Source organism: Tupaia chinensis, unplaced genomic scaffold, assembly GCF_000334495.1.
Source record: "Tupaia chinensis unplaced genomic scaffold, TupChi_1.0 Scaffold139833_1, whole genome shotgun sequence".
Taxonomy (NCBI): domain Eukaryota; kingdom Metazoa; phylum Chordata; class Mammalia; order Scandentia; family Tupaiidae; genus Tupaia; species Tupaia belangeri.
Window position 1 is genome coordinate 3,169,738 of NW_006199712.1, and position 20,250 is coordinate 3,189,987.

The 20,250-nt window shown below is 37.7% G+C and overlaps 1 protein-coding gene across 1 annotated transcript in view; it reads right to left on the minus strand.

Annotated features, from left to right (window-relative positions):
• Positions 1-10,067: 10,067 nt before the first annotated feature.
• The window catches only part of TRPC1 (transient receptor potential cation channel subfamily C member 1), a 76,216-nt gene continuing 66,033 nt past the window's right edge, over positions 10,068-20,250 (minus strand). The window contains 4 exon segments of the mRNA XM_006162299.3: positions 10,068-11,859; positions 13,628-13,822; positions 17,537-17,738; positions 19,857-20,032. Coding sequence (XP_006162361.1) covers positions 11,632-11,859; positions 13,628-13,822; positions 17,537-17,738; positions 19,857-20,032 — 801 coding nt within the window. The 3' untranslated portion in view covers positions 10,068-11,631.

Sequence of the window (20,250 nt, forward strand, 5' to 3'; positions counted from 1 at the left end):
TACAAGCCATTAAACTTGTGTTTATAGAATAATGCCATCTGCTGGTCCCAGGTGAATCTCTTTTTTTTTGGAGAGGTTTTTGCTATAGGGCGCATGCACTCACCAGAAAGACAAGAGAGAGACAGTGACAGAAAGCGAGAAATCACCCCCCAGGGAACATGGCCATGCTGCAATCCCTTCTCCTCCATTCTCCTCTCAGGATCTTGGGCATGCATACACACGTGCCCGGTATGAGTTTAAGCCAACGGGTCCAAGACTCGAACCATGGTCGACTATATGGGAGTCCAGTGACATAGCCATTACGCCAACTGCTGGTCCCCCAGGTGATGAGCCTTAAACCAGATTTTATCTAATGAAATACATGTATAATTATATCATTTAGAGACAAAAGCATTTATCCAAAGGTAAGTTACAGTCTAAGTTGTTTCAAACAACACACCCAGAGAAAAAGACTAACGTCTATATTCTCTTTCTTTATTTAGGTCTAAATTACATTATTATGGGCCAGGTGGGTGAAGATGGGCGAGGCAAAATCATGCCAAACAGCTTTATCATGATGTTCAAGACCAAGAATCAGAAGCTCCTAAATGCCTTAAAAAACAAGCAATGTTAATGGTGAACTGTGTTCGTTGAAGCTGCATTCTGTTATTGCCTTTGAAAGATCTATTTTCCTTCAGTAGAAAAAGAAACATAAAATTAAATACTGAGCATTCTGAAAAATGGACTAATGTACTCTTCACATGATGTGGGTGTGAGACCTTCAGTATCAGTGAGAAGTTCCGTGCCTGGGCTGAATGGAGCAGATATCCAATTGAAAACCTGCCGACTTAGTGTGGTGATTGGAAACTAAGGGTATCAAGAGTTGACAACTTGGAAGCGATTTATTTATACAACTCTGTAAGAGGATATTTTAAGAATTGAGTTGTGTGATGATATAAAGGATTTTATAAGTGCAATATTTATAGTTGTATTTGGTTTACCTTCAAACATTTGCTCTGAGGTGTTAGACTCTTCTCTTGCATTTTTAGAAGCAATACTTAATAAAATATTTTTAAATGATTACAAAAAAGCCATTAAACTTGTGTTTATAGAGTGGGACACTGGAACAAATACTCCGTTTTTATGATAACAGTATTGTTATTTACATATTAGGTTGTCTTTGTATCAATATACTATTTACTAAGGGTTAGCATTCCAAGAATTTCAGGGATTAAATTAATCAATGATGTCAATAGACTATAATTCTTCTCTCTCTAGAAGCAGAAGCAGAAAGTATTAGAGCTAGAATGGTGTCCCTCGGGGATCTAGTCCAAACTCCTTCATTTTGTAATTGAAAAGGAAACGCGTTTATTTGCTGACTTGCCCAGAGCAAACATCTCCTAGGTGACAGTGCAATCACATTCAAGAGTCCTAATTCCAGACCCGCAGCCCTCCTTACGCAGAGGAAACCCTCTGATTCAAATGTTAGCACTAAGTACTAGTACTTAGGCCCTATTTGGTAGCCTAAATAATAGCTATTTTATACAAACTGGAATTAAAAGTTAGTCTGATATTCCTGGTCCGTTCATCCTCAATTAACTGGGTCAGGCTGTATGAGCCAAGATGCATTCTGCCATTGCCTTTTAAAAGTCTCTGCTCCTCAGTAGTGGAAGCATTGTGAAAACACTCCCACAGTTCACGTCGAGCTGAGCTGCTTAAACCACAGCCATTCCTGCCATGGGTGTGGCGACCAGCCCTCCCAGTTTGCTGGCCAGGGAGTGTAGGCTAGAGGACAGCCATCCCTAGTCAATGAAGGTAGAAACATTAGGGATGGACAAAGACTTGGATCACAAGGTCTCCCATGGTAATAGCAAGTTTAGAAATAAAAGAAAATATTCTTTTGAGGAGAAAATAATTCCTAACCCTAGGGGTGACTGGATATTTTAAGGGCAATGAAGTAGAAGTTCAAAAGAATAAACTCATAAAAAAAAATTATAATCTTGAATGTTTACATTATAAAAGAGGGTAGATTTGAACTTGTGAATGATACAAATTAGGAAATTAGTCAAAGAAGAGCAGAATAAACTTTTAAAAGGTAGAAGGAAATAAGCGTAGTGCTGAAATTGAGTAAAATAGTAATCATAAATAACAGAAAAGTCACGAAAGGAAAAGTTGGTTTTTTAAAATAACTAATATAATTAACAAAACTCTGATGGGATAAAGCAAGAAAAGAAGTAAAAAGGATCACTAAACAAATCTATTTAGGAATGAAATTTCTATGGATTTCACAGAATCTTAAAAGGTAGTGGGTAAAGGTTAAGGCTCTAGAGCTCACATGGCCAATTCCATGGTTAAAGTCCCAGACCCGGAGGCTTGAAAATCATACCAGGTGCATGTGTGCACCCAAAATCCCAAGGAGAGAATAGAGAAGGGACTGTGACATGGCCATCTCTCCTGGGGGTGATTTCTCACTTTGGCTCTCTGTCGCCACCAAACGCACATGCCCAATAGCAAAAACAAAACAAGTAGTAAGAGAATGTTTTTACTCACCTTTTACCCATAGATTTGAAAACTTAGCCGGAGCAAGTTCCTGCGGATCAGGAGGGACTTATCAGCACAGATTGGAGTGGAAGTAGAATATCTAATTAGTACTGTAACCATTAAAGAAATTCAATCAATAGTTTAAAATTGCTCCTCAAATAAAAATCTAGTCCCAGGTAAATTTATCTAAAAGATCTACCAGATATTGAAGGGCCAGATATCACCAGTGCAACATAAACTAGGCCAGAGCATAAGCAAAGAAGGAACATTTAGCAGTTCTATGACATTACTACAATCTTACTACCAAAACCACAGCAGAATAAGGAAAATGTCCAGCCTGATTTCACCTATGAACACAGGTACAAAATAATATCAAACAAAATCTAGCAAACAAAGCAGATGGTAATTAAGTTGGGTTTATTTATGCATGGTTGATTTGACCTTAGAAAATCAATGAACATACTTCACCGCATGGACCGGTCTGCAGTGGATAGCCAGGGAGTCGGAGGTGCAACCAAACATTCCGTGCACCGACCTCTCACAGTAGGACTATCTTCAGAACAGGGACCAGAGCTTAATAGGGGGGCAGTGTCCGACTTTCTTCTTCTGTGGAGGTCTTTGCAGCAGTTTGGCCGTTTACACAGCCACCCATTAGCCATTTTGTTTGGTCTCCTTAGACGGCATCTCCAATGCAAGGAGACAAGATTCATGTCAAGTGGGTAAAAACATCCCAGCTTAAGGATCATGTCTTCAAAGGAAACATCACATCTCTCTCTCTCTCTTTTTAAGTTTTAATTATTTCCTCAAAGAGAAAGTGAGGGACAGGCACCCCAAACAGGATCCTTAAGCCATGATCCACCTCAGCCTCAACCATCAGGATCATGGCAAGTGTGCATGCACCCAGCATGCATAGGGACCCCTTGGGGTCCCTGAGACTGTCCCATGTGGTCCCAGCATCATGGAACATTGTGTTACCACTGTGCCACCACATGACTGGAAGCCAGTGTCTCTTACAACAACTCCATAGACATAGCTTCCAGACTCCTCACGGAAGACATTCCAAGTTAGAAAATTACACATGCAGGAAAGCCTAAAGCTACAACTCCCGTCTCCCCATCAGGTATCTACAGTTCAATTACAGTTCCTCCCAAGCCAGCTGCAGTTTACCAATCAGGGGTCATTTTTACAATAAACAAGTTTGCCTAGCAACACAGTTGATATACCATGTTACCGAATTACTAGGTAACCTAAACTGGAGTTACGCCAAGGTCAAACTCTTAACAGAGTGGGAAAGGTGATGTTAAGCCCTAGTCACAATAGATGAAAGGAGAAAAATCATTTGTTCTTAATAATATAGAAAAAAAATTTGATCTCATTCAACATTTATTCATGACAAAAATGTAAACCCTAAGCAAACTATAAATACTAGGGAACATTCTTAAGTTACAAGAAAACCAACAACAAACCTCATAATTAACTGTGAAACATTAAAAGTATTTTAATGAAGACCAGCAACTTTAAAAGAATGCCTGAAATCATTCTTTCTATTAAAAATTGTACTGGAGGGGAGCCAGTAGGTGGCACGGTGGTTAAGGTGCCAGACTCCCACATAGTGAATCATGGTTCAAGTCCCAGACCCAGTGGCTTGAAAACCACACCAGGTGCATATGCATGCATGCCAAAATCCTAAGAGGCAAATGGAGGAGAAGGGATGGCAGTCTGGCCACTGCCCCCCTGAGGGGGTGATTTCTTACTTTCCCTGTCTCTCTCTGGTGAGCTTATGCACCCTATGCAAAAACCTTTAAAAAAATTGTACTAGAGTTTAGTCAATATGATAAGACCAATTATATGTATGTATGTATGTGTGTGTGTGTGTGTGTGTGTATATATATATACAATATAAGACCAATTATATGTATGTGTGTGTGTGTGTGTATATATATATATATATATATATATAGAGAGAGAGAGAGAGAGAGAGAGAGAGAGAGAGAGGATTAGGAAGAAAGAAACAAGACTATTATAATGCAAAGATAATTCTATAAATGGAAAACCCTGCAGGGAAATAGCCTGTAGGAAAGAAATTAAAATAGAGAGTTGCACAGATCTGTCCCTGAGATTATAAAGAAGCCATAGCCTAAAGCCGAAATGCTGAAGATTGTGGCGTCTTTTATAAGAGCGTCTGGAATTGAGCACCTTACACACTACCAGCCTCTTTTTAACACAGGATCTATGGATATGTAAGTGTGGGCGTATACACAAATGTGTACAACTGTTAGGCTGAATAGCTTTGAAACATATGTAAAAATTCATTCTGAGAGATTTTAAAGTTATTAAAACACCCTGATGTTTATTTTATTTATTTATGTTTTTGTCATTTGCTTCTTCCTCTTAAAAACAAAGTCAGAAACGGAGTTTTAAAAGGCTAAAATTTGAAACATGTTTTGTTTAAAGAATCTCTCTGTGGTATTCTGACACTAAAATGGGGATTTAAACATTAAGTACAAAAACTTATTAATAAAACTTATAAGCTTACAGTAAGACTTCATATATCTTATTAGTTTATCTCACAAACAAAACATTGGCAGTGACAGGAACATGATACAACTGGGAGTCTCCTGGATGCGGAGGGAAAAGAACTTTAGTTTCCTTATTTATGAAATGAGAATGTAGTTGATCTTTTCTGAGATCCTTTACCATCTTAAATTATTTAGATATTCTTGAATACCCAAACTGCTCAGGATAAAAAATGGCACAGAAATACAGTTAAGCAGTCTCTGATTCGAAGCACTGGTCCCTGCTTGGCCTGGCTTGTTAGTTTCTGAGGCAGACTCCTGCCTCCCTATGCATGTTTTCTGTCTCACTCTTCATCGTCTCTAACTCTTGCTCATCTTGCTGGTCTCTGCTTGCCCCTGACTATAAAATTAAATCTTTTAAAAAAATTTAATCTTTAATAAACTAGTTATTTACAAAAGCAGGGACTAGACATCGTAAGTTCTGGTCACCGACCAAGATAAACCTACAGTGAGAAATTAATTTCAAAAATCAAAGCTTTTGGATATATCTTTTTTTTTTTTCTTTTTAGAGCGAGAGAGAGATCTTTGCTATAGGGCATATGTGCTCACTGGAGAGAGAGAGACAGAATGTGAGAAATCTTCCCCACACACACACACGCACAGGGGATGGCCACACCACAATGCCATCTCCATTCTCCACTTGGGATCTTGGGCACACATGCACATGCAGGGCTTAAGTTTTAAACCACCAAGTCCGGGACTCAAACCATGGTCGAATATGTGGGAGTCTAGCGACAAAACCCTTAATCCATCTGCTGGTCCCTGCATATATCTTACCTAATACAAACAGTAAGTTTGTATCAGATATAAACAGTAAGTTTGTATCAGTATCTCAATCCAGTCATACAAATTTGGGCAAATTGCTTAAATGTCAGTTTTTCAATATACTAAATTGGAAGATCAAAGTAGGTGATCTAGGTTCTCTTCCAATCCAAGTTGCGGAAATAAGACCTAGAGTGTACAGTTAGACACACTGACCAGACAGCATTCCTAGAATACTTACACAGATAATGGCTGTAGCTTCATTCAACAAATTTGTGCCATTCAACACCAACCCTTTGCTCAAAGTTGGGATTACCGACAGTAAGAGAACTGTTTTCTTCTGAGCTAGTCTAGTTTAATGGCTTAAGGAGAAAAAAGGGAAGAAAGAAAGGGAGGGGAGAGCGAGAGAGAAAAAAATCTGCAATTGAAACAGTCATTAAAGAAAGTACGACTGCTGTTTCCACTGAAATATAAAATGGGGAAAATGAGTTTTTAAAATATAAAGCTGAATTAACTCACAGAATTAATCCATCTTCCCAATGAGTTACTGAGGCAGCTTTTGCATTTTTCTCCTCAAAAATTATTTTAAAACAATATCCAACAGTTTAAATATTTTTCAGTAAGAGTAATTTAGCCTAAAATTTAAGGATGGATTGAATAATCTTCCACATGTACCTGGTATGTTTTTCAAACTGCTAGGGCCAGGATTTGCATCACTCAGCTGGCCATGTGGGATCTGGGTCTATTAACCACTAGGTTATGGAGCCAGCCCAAAGATATTTATTTATTTGTTCTTATTATTACTTTTATTTTTTAGGTTTTTGCCATAGGGCCATGCACTTGCCAGAGAGAGAGAGACAGAAGGAAAGTGAGAAATCACCTCCTAGAAGGAATGACCATGCCACAATCCCTTGTCCTTCACCTCTTCTTGGAATTTTGGGCATGCAGCACACTCACCTGGTGTGATTTTCAAACTGATGGGTCCAGGACTCAAATCATGGTTGACCATGTGGGAATTGAGTGTCTTTTTAAAATTTTTATTTACTTATTTTAATTTGATCAGAGAGGGACCACAGAGTAAGAGAGCATGAGAGAGACAGAAAGTGAGAAAACAAGCCACCAGGTCCAGGACTCAAACCATGGTCGGCCATGTGGGAGTCCAGTACCCTTAACTACCATGCCACCTGCTAGCCCCATGGGAATGCAGTATCTTAAACACCACATCACCTGCTGGCCCCCAAGATATTTATTTTTAAAGCACATAACCAGGACATAAAATTTTGCATTTTCTGAAGAAAACTAAAAATTTTAAATTTTCTAAAGAATCAAAGAAAGTTTCTTTTATCGGGTAAAATATTTCTTGGTAATAAAATCAATAACATTCCAGTTTTATCACTTTTCAAGAAAGAGTATCAATGACTGGTAATTAATTATGTGTATTTCTCAAACAGTTAATAACAACAACCATAGTTACTTTTAAGAAAAATGTTAAGCTTCAATATTTGACATATAACTAAATGATCAAACACAGTGATAGAATCTCCCTCTACTTTTTTATAAACATGGTGAGAGAAATTAAAGAAGACCTGAATAAATGGAGAGACATAGGGGCCAGTAGGTGGCATGATGGATGAGGGATTGGACTCCCACATGGCCAACCTGATTCAAATTCCGGACCTGGCAACTTAGTTTCACATTTTCTCTCTCTGGTCAGATTAAAAGTAAATACATAAATTAAATAAATAATACTTTTTTTAAGGACAAGTTTTTTTTGTTTGTTTGCTTGCTTGTTTTTGTAATAGAGCATGTGCACTCACCAGAGATAGAGTGAGACAGACAGAAAGCAAGAAATCACCCCCTGGGGGGATGACCATGGTGCAATCCCTTCTCCTTTGTTCTCCTCTTGGGATACTGGGCACGCACACACACATACACACACACATACACACACACAGTGTGAGTTTTAAGTCACCAGATCTAGAACTCAAACCATGGTTGACTATGTGGGGGTCCTGTAACATAACCATTGCTCTATCTGCTGGTCCCTAAATAATTCTCTTTAAAAAAATGAAGAGATACATCATGTTGATCCACTGGGAGACCCTTGGTTTAAATGTTAATTCTTCCCAAATTAGTTTCTAGAGTTAATGTAATTCTAATCAAAATCCCAACGGGTTTTTGGGTAGAAATTGATAGGTGGATACCAAAATTTTTCTCAGAGAGCTAAGAACCAAATTAGTAACAATAATTTTGATAATTTTGAAAAAGTAATACAAGTTCCTCACCTTGGCATTTATTTCTGTAATTCACTCCACTGTGTTGTGCTAGTGATGAACTACAAATTGGCATATTCAAGGTTTGTTTTCTTTTGGAGTAGCAATGAATTGTTAAGATTCTATTACATTATTGTATTTTTTTGTTTTTTTCATGATAGACAAATATGCATATGAGAGAGACAGAGAGGCAGAGAGAAAACTCTCTTTTTCTTTTCTTTTTTGGAGAGGTTTTTGCTACAGGGTGCGTGCGCTTGCCAGAGACAGAGACAGAGAGACAGAAAGCGAGAAATCACCCCCCAGGGGGGATGGCCACACTGCAATCCCTTCTCCTCCATTCTCCTCTCAGGATCTTGGGCACACATGCACATGCGCCCGGCGTGGAGTTTAAGCCACCGGGTCTGGGACTTGAACCATGATCGTCTACATGGGAGTTCAGCGACATAGCCATTATACTAACTGCTGGTCCCATTGACAAGTTCTTCTCACACAGCTTTCCCTTTTCTCCAGTCTTCAAACTCTTTAGTATTCTCTGAACAGCGTGCCTGGCTTGTTTTCAGACTGACCCAATTCAGGGCAATAGTATTACTGCTGCAGTGGCTGGGCTTATTCCATCTTTTTGGTCAAGCTTATTGAAGTGTAACTTCTACACACTAAAAATTGACCTTTTTTTAAGTGTATAGTTTGGTTAGTTGTGCAGTCAATCTTTTCATCCCACCAGACCCTGGCAATCTATGGCCCAAATTCAGTTCCTATAGTTTTTGTCTTTTCTAGAAGTCCATGTAGATGAAATCATATAGTATATAACCCTTTTGACTGGCTTCCTTCATTTATTTTTAGGATCCATCCATGTTATTGCATATGTTAGCATATGTGGTAGTTTTTTTTTGTTTGTTTGTTTTTTGTTTTTTATGTGGTAGTTTTAAAAAGTGTCACTTTAACCAGGCCAACTCAGGTTTCCCAGAATTCTGTTCCTTGTACACTTCCAGTTAGGTTGGGCCAAAGGAGACATTTAGTGTGAGATTTGGAAGGCAGAATGGAAGGTGCAGCTGTTCTGTGCTTTTGTAGTACTCACGTGTAACTTAGCAGCTAGCTCACCTTGCTGATGGGAGGCAGCAGGCAGGCCTACAGTTGTTCCAGCTTTCCTTAGATTCTCCCTCCATTTCTGATGCCTGGGCCAAGCGTATGTTTGGCAATGTGACGAAAAGCAGCACTTCTCCCACAGGGTGCCATGTACGTCCTAAGGGTGGAGATGTGAGATGTGATGTGGGTCTCAATCCATCTTCATAAGATCCAGCTTGTCTGCTCTCTTCCACTTTATATCTGCCTTTCCTTCACCTGAAAGCCTACTCCGTGGACTTCCAGCTCCAGCAGTAGATGCAAAACCAACAGCCTCACAAGACTGCTGGCCAACTTCCAGCAACTGCATGAGATAATATCCCTGTAAACAGATCACTAGACACGTACACACTCAATTTGCCTGCAAATATCCTAGTAGCTCTGCTTCTCTGAAGTCTGAGAACTGATTGATACAATTCCTTTTTATTGTTGACTAGATTTCCATTGAATGAATGTGCAATGTTTATCCATATACCAGTTAATGGACATTTGATTGTTTTCTGCTTAGGACCAAAAATAAAGCTCCTATAAACATTCACATACTGATCTTTGTGTGGACATATTTCAAAATACGGTATTTATAAATATAAGATGGAATAGCTACAAGAGCTAAATGTGATTGCTACTGGAGATAGGAAGGGGTACAATGGGGTCTGATGGCGATGCTTTGCATTTCAGGCTTTTTACAATGAGTTTTAAAAAGAACATTGAATTGTATACTCTAAAAGAATTAATTTTGATATATAAATTATATACAAATTTTAGAAATATACGAGAATACAATGGACAGACTCAATGCCAGTTTATAATCTAATGTCAAGTTTTATTCACCTTTTTTTCTTACAATATGCTGTCATTCAAAATATACCTCATAAGTAACTCATGCATACAGTAGGCACTATATAAATATTTTAATAATTAGATATTTTTAGAATGACTAGAAATCCTGATGTAAAATCCCAATTGGGAAATGCATAATCCCATCGTAGACAAAATATATAACTTTACAATAAACATTTTTATAAGAATTTGCCCAAAAGAGGGAACACTTAAAATTTGGAAATTAAAAAATAAAAAGTAAAAAGCAAGATGAAACACAACACTGATATATTTAAACAATGATCCCTGGATCGGTGGTACTTACGGACTAAGGGCTGCCTGCACCCTGTTGCCGTAAGACCATCTGATACCCAGTTAAGGAGGTAACTGTATGCATGATACTCTCTTAACTGGAAATGCTGCGTGAATACATACGCAATAGCCTATTGCAGAAGTTTTAGCTACATCCCTTAACACAGAAAAAATTTAAGTACATTATTTTATTCAATTTTAAAAATCAGTGTTTTTTAATCTTGAACAGCAAGAATGATTCACAAATAAGCATGAAGTCACTTTTATAAACTATGTTAAATTCTGTGGAAAGAACCTTATTTCAAATACAGAACAAATCACTGAATTAAGGGTAACCTAATATTTTATAAAAATAAGCCAGGCTGTGATGATGTATGACAAAGAAGGATCTTCCATCTTCTATTGTATAATTATGAACCTCCACTCCAACTTGTAAAAAAAAAAAAATACAGCACTATTATGAAAAGGAAAAATTGAAAGTAACAAAATAAAGAGAGAAGTTGCTATGCAAACTTATAAATTTAATTAAATACCCTACAGCTAGAACATGTCTACTGACTATATTTTCAAAAACTATAACTCTATAAGAATTTAAATATGTGGACTATGCCAAAACATGAACATGTGTATATAAAAATACTAAGTAAAAACAGCTAACTGTGTAAAAGTAAATATATCATAATAACAAAAACTGAAGTGAATTTAAATCAATAGAGACGTAAGTGGATTCAAATATTCATTAAGGTTTGTTGTTGCTGCTTAATATTAAAACAAAATAAAAAAGAAAAATAGACTATTACATTAGATAAAACTATACTCTTAAATAATAAATACTGAACTATATGTGAACTCCTAAAACAGAGATTTTTAAAGACCACGACTTCCGTATTCCAAGTATCCTATGAAGATCAGCCTACAGTTACTGCTCTTCACTTTACAAAACTTCAGCAACATGTACGTTTATAACTGAACTGCCGCTCCTAAACATAAAGAAAAAGGTTTAAAGCACTCTCCAAGTAATAAAATCAAGCAGCATGCTAACAAAATCTATGCCGCTAACAGAAGGCTTTAAAAAACTAATTATATATACAGATTTTACATAACATATATTTATGCTATAAATAGTTTAAAGAATGGCTTTTACATAATTTTTTATTTCAATGTGTACCTTATTAATTTATGTAAGTTATGCAAATACAGTCTTTCAGATTTGTTATTGAAAATTATCCTCTACACAATTTAGAAAATGGTTAATTTCTTGGATAAAACATAGCATATTTGGAAGTCCGAAAACCAAGTAAATCCCTTATTTCATTTCGGAATTTTGACAGATCCTGGCGCAGTTCATTGAGGTTCTCCACAGTGGCCTGATCTGTACTTTGCATCTTCTGTCTCATGGAAGTCAGGTAACGATGCACTAAGCAGCACATCACTTTTTGGTAGTTTTCATCTCTCTTTTGTTTCAAATTTCTCCATTCCTTCAAAATGAATAATGATACTAATGATGTGCAGAAACAATATTTAAATGAAGTAGATTTTTTAAAAAATATTCACAGATAAAAAAGCTTAGTTAGACTACAGTACATGTACAAAATAATACTCAACACTTGTTTAAAGACAAATATAGCCTGCATATTTATTTTATTCACTTGCCTTTACACTTACCTTAAGAAAAAAATTAGCTTTAGGAATCCTTAGTCAACAGAAGAGAATAGCAAACTACAATCCACAGGCCAAACATGGCCCACTTCCTGTTTCATAGCCTGTAAGCTGTGAGTGGTTTTTACAGATAAATACTTACAATCAATTTGATGATAGGCAACACTAATTTTTAACCATAATTAAGTGAAATTTTATCTCCTTTCAAAAGATTCCATTATTTTCACGAGTAGACATGTATTACCAAAAAAGTTACTCAACTACTATTATGTTTTAAATTTCATCAATAAAAGTTTTGTAGAAATTTATTTTCTCTTGTAATATTACTATTTACATAATATCTTCAATTTTGTTTCAACCAGCAAAATATAAAATATTTACTACCTAGCCCTTTATAGAATAAATTTCTCAATCCTTGGCTTACAGACACATGCATTGAATTATGGACAAACTGAATAACTTTCAAGAAAAAAAAATGAGCTGACTCTTGTAGTTATTCTTTGTCTATGGTGACAAAATAGATATTCTGAATATTTCCATGCTTTAAAACTGTGAGATGAGGGCCAGCCCCATAGCCTAGTGATTAAGGGAGTCAGAACCCACATGGTCAACTGCCCAGTTGAAATGCCAACCCCAGGAGCTTGAAAAATACACCAGCTATGAGTGTTTGTAATGCTCAAAATCCTGACATGATGGAGAAATGGAGAAGGGTAAATTATAGCATGACCACACCCTACTGGGGGACACTTTCTCCTTTTCTGTCTCTCTCTGGCAAGAGCATGCACCTTGGCAATTAAAAAATATATAAAAATAAAAAACTATGAGATAAGATTTCATATGTGGGGGAAATATGAAAACTGAAAAAAAAATCTCATTTCTGTATCTCACTTTCAATATATACTTATTGAATCCTTTATGTTAGATACTATGCCATGCATTAAGGATATAGTAAGGAAAAAATAAGACAGTCACAGTTCTTAAGAAGCTTGCATACTTATGCTTTAAGAGACACCTGAGGGAGCAGCTGGTAGTGGTTACATCGCTGGACTCTGAAATGGCTGACCATGGTTCAAGTCCCAGTGGACTTGAAATCATGCCAGGCACATGTGTGTGCATGCTCAAGATCCTGGGAGGAGAAGGGATTGTGGCATGACCGTCTTCTCTGGCAGGTAATTTCTCACTTTCTCTCTCTCTGTCTTTCTCCCTCTTCAGTAAGCACACACACACCCTAAGGCAAAAACTCCTAAAAAAAGAGAGAGAGAGAGAGAGATCTGAGATTAGGAATTGTTAGAACATAAGTCATGGGACAGCTCTGTAGTCTGATGGGGAAGGGAGCTGAATCCCACATGGACGCATGTGGTTCAAGTCATGGGCCCAGCAGCTTGAGAAACACACTGGGCATATGTGCATCCCTGCCCCAGATCCTGAAATAAGGAAGAAATAGAGGAAAAGAGATTGCAGTGTGACCATTCCCCATGGCAGGGTTCTTTCTCCTCTCCCTTTTTCTATTCCTCTGGTGAGGCCATGATTCTGCTAACAAAAACAAAAACAATTTCTATGTTGCAATCCAAAGTTTTAATTTCTTACCTTTAAACTGTTTTGCCGTTTGACTTTCCCTTTTGATGTATGAGAGCAAATCCACTTACTGAGGCTACTAATCATATAGCAGATAGTCTTTGGTGAAGGAATGATGTTGAAAGGTGGGGGTAGTGTACATTTGTCATCAAAGTAGCTAAGCCACAACTTCGCTCTAGCGAACTTCCATTCTTTGTCTTCATGATTCTATAAGCAGCAAATTAAAAAGCAATATAGAATATGGATAAACATATATATACACATATATTCGGGTGTGTGGCTGGGAGGAGAGAAATATGTTCTTAACTGTCCCAATGTTTCGATATCTTGTAGTTCGAAATTTGGCCCAAGAATTATAATTATTATATATTACTTACATTTAAAAAGTCTATATAGGAATGCCTTATTCTACTGAGCTCCGGTTAACTGCACTTCATAGATACGATGTTTTCACAAACTGACTGTGGAAATCCTGCATAAAGCAAGTCTACCAGAGCCATTTTCCCAATACCGTGGACTCACTTTGTGTCTTCGTGTCATATTGTGCATTCTTGCAATATCAAACCTTTTCGTTATTGTTTTATCTGTTAGGGTATCTATGATGAGTGATCTTTGATGTTACCATTACAATTGTTTGGGGATACCACAAACCACGCCCATATAAGACAGAAAATTAAGAGGTACAGTGTGTTTTCTGACCGCTCCACTGACCAGCCATTCCCTTAACTCTTCCCCTCTCCTCAATCCTCCCTAGTCCCTGGGACACAATATTAAAATTAGGCCAGTCACTCTGCAATGATCTCTAAATGTTCAAGTGAAAGGAAAAAAAGAGTCTCACATTTCCTGCTTTAAATCAAAACCTAGAAATGATTAAGCTTAGTGAGGAAGGTAGGTTGAAAGCAGAGACGAGCTGGAAGCTAGGTCTCCCAGGCCAAATATTGATAGTTTAGCCAAGCTGTGAACACAAAGGAAAAGATCTTGAAGGTACTAAAGTGAATGCACAAGTGACAAGAAAGGAAAACAGTCTTACTGCTGATACGGAGTTAAGCAGTAAGACTGTTTAGTGGTCTGGATAGAAAATCAAACCAGACACAACATTCCTTTCCTGAAGCCTAATATGGAGCAGGTCCAGACTCGAAGGCTGAGCAAAGTGCAGAATCTGCAGAAGAAAAGTTGAAAGTTGGCATGGATTGATTCATGAGATTAAAGGAAATAAGCTGTTTCCATAACATAAAAATACAAGGTAAAGTAGCAAGGACTGTTGAGAAGCTCCAGCAAGTTATCCAGAACATTTAGCAAGGATAATGGAAAAGAAAGCAACTAAATGACAGGTTTTTCAACTTAGAATGGCCGTCTAGTGGACGAAGATGCCATCTGGACTTTTACAGCTAGAGAAGTCAAAGCCTTGCTTCAAAGCTTCAAAGGACAAGCTGACTCCCTTGGCAGGAGCTAATGCAGCTGATAACTTACTAGTTTTTACTACAGGGCATATGCGCTCAAAGAGAGAGAGAGAAGAAAAGTGGGAAATTACCCCTTGGGGGGATGGCCATACTGCAATCCTTTCTCTTCCATTGTCCTCTGGATTTTGGGCACACATGCCCAGTGTGTTTTTTAAGCCATTGGGTCTGAGGCTCAAACTGTGTAGCTGGCCATGTGGGATACAGCTGCCTTAACCTCCACTACTGGCTCATGGCTGCTGACTTTAAATTGAAATAATGCGCTCTTAAAATCCTAAGTCCCTTAAGAGTTATGTTAAATCCATTCTGCCTGTGATCTGTAAATCAAACAGTAAAGCCTGGATAAGATCACACGGTTGGCAGCATGGTTTACTGATTATTTGAAACCCAGTGTTAAGACTCACTGCTCAAAAAAGATTCCTTCAAAATATTACTGCTCATTGACAATGTACCTAGTCACTCAGTAGTTTTGATGGACATGTGCAAAGAGTTAATATTGTTTTTGTGCTTGTTAACACAATATGTATTCTGCAATCCACAGATCAGGGAGTAATTTCAATTTTCAAGTCTTAGTATTTAAGAAATACATTTTGTAAGGCAACAGCTGCCAAGGATAGTGATTCTTCTGATGGGTCTAGGCAAAATCAATCGAAAACCTTCTGGAATGGAGCCAGCTAGTGGCATAGTCTGTAAGGTGTGAAGCTCTGCAAGGAATCCCACATGGCTCAAGTCTAGAAGCCTCCCTGAGTACACCAGGCACATGTCTGCCTACGATCTGGGCTAGCTGAAGGTTGGGAGTGGATCACAGTGTTGACACCTGTCTCTCTTGCTCATGGAAGAAGTAAATAAACACATTTTTAAAAAATCTTCTAAAGTCAGTAGGTGGTATGGTGGTTACGGTGCTGGATCCCATGTAGCCAACTCTGTGGTTCAAGTCCCAGACTGAGCAGCCTGAAAAACACACCAGGCACATTTGTGTGCATACCCAAAATCCCAAGAGGAGAATGAAAGAGAAGGGACTGTGGCATGGCCATCCCCCCTAGGGGTGCTTTGTTACTTTCCCTCTCTTACTGGCTCTCTCTCTCAATGAACACGTGTGCCCTATGGGGAGAGGGGGAATCTAAAAAAAAAGAAAACCTTCTGGAAAGGATTCACTATTTTAGATGCCATGAAGAGCATTCATGATTAATGGCAGGAGGATAAAATATAAAATAGTAACAGGAATTTGGAAGCAGTTGACTACACCATTAAGGAAGACTTTCAGGGGCACAAGATTTCAGTGGAAGAAGTAACTGCAAATGTGGTGGAAATAGCAAGAGAACTAGAATTACAAATAGAGCCTGAATATGCAATGAATTGCTGCAACCCCATGATAAAATTTTAATGGATGAGGAGCTACTTATGGATCAGGAAAAGAAGTAATTTCTTAAGATAGGATCTAGTCCTAGTGAAGATATTGTGAACACTGTTGAAATGACAAAAGATTTGGAGTATTACATAAACTTAGTTGACAAAGCAGCATCAGGGTTTGAGAAGATTGGTGCAATGCTAAAAAATGTTCTATTGTGGATAAAATGCTATCAAGCAACATCACATGGTATAGAGAAATCTTTTGTGAAAGGAATAATCAGTTGATACAGCAAAGCTGACTGCTGTCTTATTTAAAGACACTCTCTGGGTCACTCCAGCCTGCAGCAGCCACGACCATACTTAGTTGTTATTAACACCAAGGCAAGACTTTCTACCAGCAAAAAGATTGTGATTCTGTGTGGACTCGGATTATCTTTAGAATTTTTAGTAATAAAGTATTTTTAAATAAAGGTATGTATTAAGCCATCAGAAAAGTTATGACAATTTTGCATAGAAAAATACATCATGACTTGGGACCGGTGTAGTTGGTGTAATGGCTATGTCAATGGACTCCCACGTAGTTGACCACGGTTTGAATTCCAGTCCCAATGGCTTGAACTCACGCTGAGCGCATGTGCGTGCCCAAGATCCCAAGAGGAGAATGGAGGAGAAGGGATTGCAGCATGGCCATCCCCCCGGGGGGTGATTTCTTGCTTTCTGTCTCTCTGTGTCTGGCGAGCACACGCGCCCTACAGCAAAAACCTCTCCAAAAAAGAAAGAAAAGTACATTATGACTTTTCCAACAATCTAATGCTTTCTTTTTTTTTTTTTTTTTAGACACAATGCAATTGCATACTTAACAGACTATAGCATACTGTCAACATAACTCATATGTATTGTGAAATGAAAATAATTCATGTGACCTGCTTTATTGATATAGTCACTTTATTGCCATGGTCTGGAACCAAACCCACAATATTTTCAAGGTATGGCTGTATTTAATTTTAACATAATATTATTGGTTAATTCTTTTAATCTTTGCTTATCTTATCTACTGCATACATTTAATATGATCTGAAGAAAACAGAAAGTTTTTAAAAGAACAAACACTTACTGCTATCAACTGAAAGCTTTTATGAAGCATTGCCACCAGCAGCTTGGTAAGCACGATCACTACCACGACATTGTAAGTACCAACAATAACGGCTCCAACGAAGGACTGCAATTCCTCTCCATAGCTAAATCTCGTGACAAAGATTGCCACATGTGCCAAGGAGAAAATGTACCAGAACAAAGCAAAGCAAGTGCCAATGAACCTGTAAAGACAAGTACATTTTTGTTTAAAGTAAATTACAGAAATTAATTAGCAAACACTGTATCAAAAGTACATACATGAACAATTCAAAACCCTGAAATAATACTTCATAAAATGAATGAGGTTGATCTCCACAATGCAGATATGCCTTACTCTAAACAAGGAAGCAGACTAAAAAAAATTAAGTGATTTCGAATTGTTTAACCCCTAGCCATGCTTTTCTGTCTACTCTCAACACAGCGGCCCATAGATCTTGTTAATATCTAATCAGGTTCTGCCAGCCCTCTGCTCAAAACCTTCCAATGGCTCTGTCTCTATAGCCCAAAGTCCTCACTAGGATTCATAAGGTCCTATACGTCCCCATCACCCTTTGGACCTCATTTCCAACAATCTGTCCCTCTGGCTGACCATATCCACCCGCACTGGTCATCTGACTCTTCCATGAACATGCCAGTCCTGCCCCCAGGGCACCTGGCTTTGCTGTCCGTCTGTCTGTGAATACGTCACCTCAGACCTCTTTAATGGCTTGCTCCTTTACCGGCTTTACATCTTTCCTTGAATGTTATCTCTTCTGGGCGTTCTTCAGCACCCTATCTAAAACTGCACCTCTCACATACAGGTACTTCTTAGCTCAAGCTTTATATGTCTTTTCAGGCATTATTTCTGTGTAACATGCTAGGTATTCCTCTTTTATTGCCTGTATCACCCTACTAGAATGTAAGCTCCTTGAAGGCAGTCTTGTTCACTAATTCTTCATTCACTCATGCAGAACCCTGTGTGACATGTACTATGTGTCAAATAAGTACTTATTAATTAATTTTATTATTTAAATGACACAGAGTAATTAAAGAATAAATAACAGAAATACAGAAAATGTGTAAGTCCACACCTCTTTTCCATTATTTTATTTAAGAATGAGGGGAGGTATTTTGTCTACCTCATAAATGGCAGTTTAATTCCCTATGATACATTAAATTAGAGAAAAAAATTATTCATTAAGTTCTAATGATTATCGATTCAAATAACCTCTTTTTAAAAATAAGTAATTTTTGGGTCATTGGAAAAGTCATATGTATTTTTCTATGCAAAATGAGTATGACTTCCGACGACCCAGTATTTGTTTAATTTTATTTATTATTATTGACATGATTTTAATTTGATGAGAGAGAGGGAAAGCAAGAAAGCAAGCTGCCATGTCTGGGACTCAAACTGTGGTCATGTGGGAGTTCTCCACTACCACACCACCTGCTGGCCCCCTCTAATGACAGCTTAAGATGTGCTGAGGGCTAGCATTAAGTACAGCAGTTAAGTGCTGAATAGAGGAATCTGAATCCCACATGGCTAGCCAGGGTTTGAGTCTGAGCCCCAGTCACTAACAGCATGTAGCGTACTTACATGTTCAGGATCCTTAAAAAAAAAAGTTCTCTAATTTTTTGCTTTATAAAATAAAAATAATAATCATAATAAAAAGAAGTATTGGGCTAGCAGTTTGTGTGGTGATTAAAGGGCTGGACTCCAACATGGCCAACCATGGTTGAAGTCCTGGGTCTAGTGGCTTGAAAATCAACACGACAGAAAGAGTGCAGGGTGAGTGCATGCATGCCCAGATCATGAGAAGAGAATAGAGGAGAGGGACTATACAGCATGGTCATCTACCCTGGAGGGTCACCACTCCTTTTCTGTCTCTGTCCAGTGAGCGCATGTGCCCTCTGGCAAAAATCTAAAAAAAAAGTGTTGAAAATGTGAGAATGTGATTCTGGTTGTAATAGTGACTGAGAATTGCTAATGCTAATGACATTTAATAGGGCAGAGATGCTGAACAACTTGTAATATATTTGGTCCTGCCCAAAATGCTAAGAGTATATAAAACTCCAGTAGTTCCTATTAAGACAGACTGAAGTAGGAAAAATAATGTAATGACTTGTACCTATTATTTTAGATTCTGTATGTAAAGATGACTATAAATGACTTATGAAAAATAAGCAGTTAGTAATTCTTACAAACATTAAAAAGAAATTTCTTAAAGAAAATTTGAAGTCCCGTTTCTATAGGTACTAATTCATAGACAACATGACAGAAAGAGAGAAATACACTTACTAAAACACTTGAAAGTACTCACGAGTGGAAGGTATCATTGCTTTGCTGTTCACAGAAGATGCCGACACAGTCCTTCTGCTCTTTTGGAGTATAGCCTTTATCATACAGTTGTGTTAGTCCAATTGTGAAAGAAAACAAAACAAGAAGAAACATCCCAAGAAATTTTCCAAAATCTTGTAACATCTGTCCCATTGAAATCTGTAGAATATATTACACAGGTGATCATTAAAACGATCCCAAAACAAAATATTTAATATTAAGTGACCTGGCAATAAAAGGAAGACAAACACATGATCCATAGGTCACTCTTTTTATTCCATCTGGTTGAGATATTTCAGTTCTCCCAAAACAACAAAAATTCAACTGTCTAACAAAAAAGTCATTTACTGCTGATTACTCTGAGGGCTGGCTGGTTC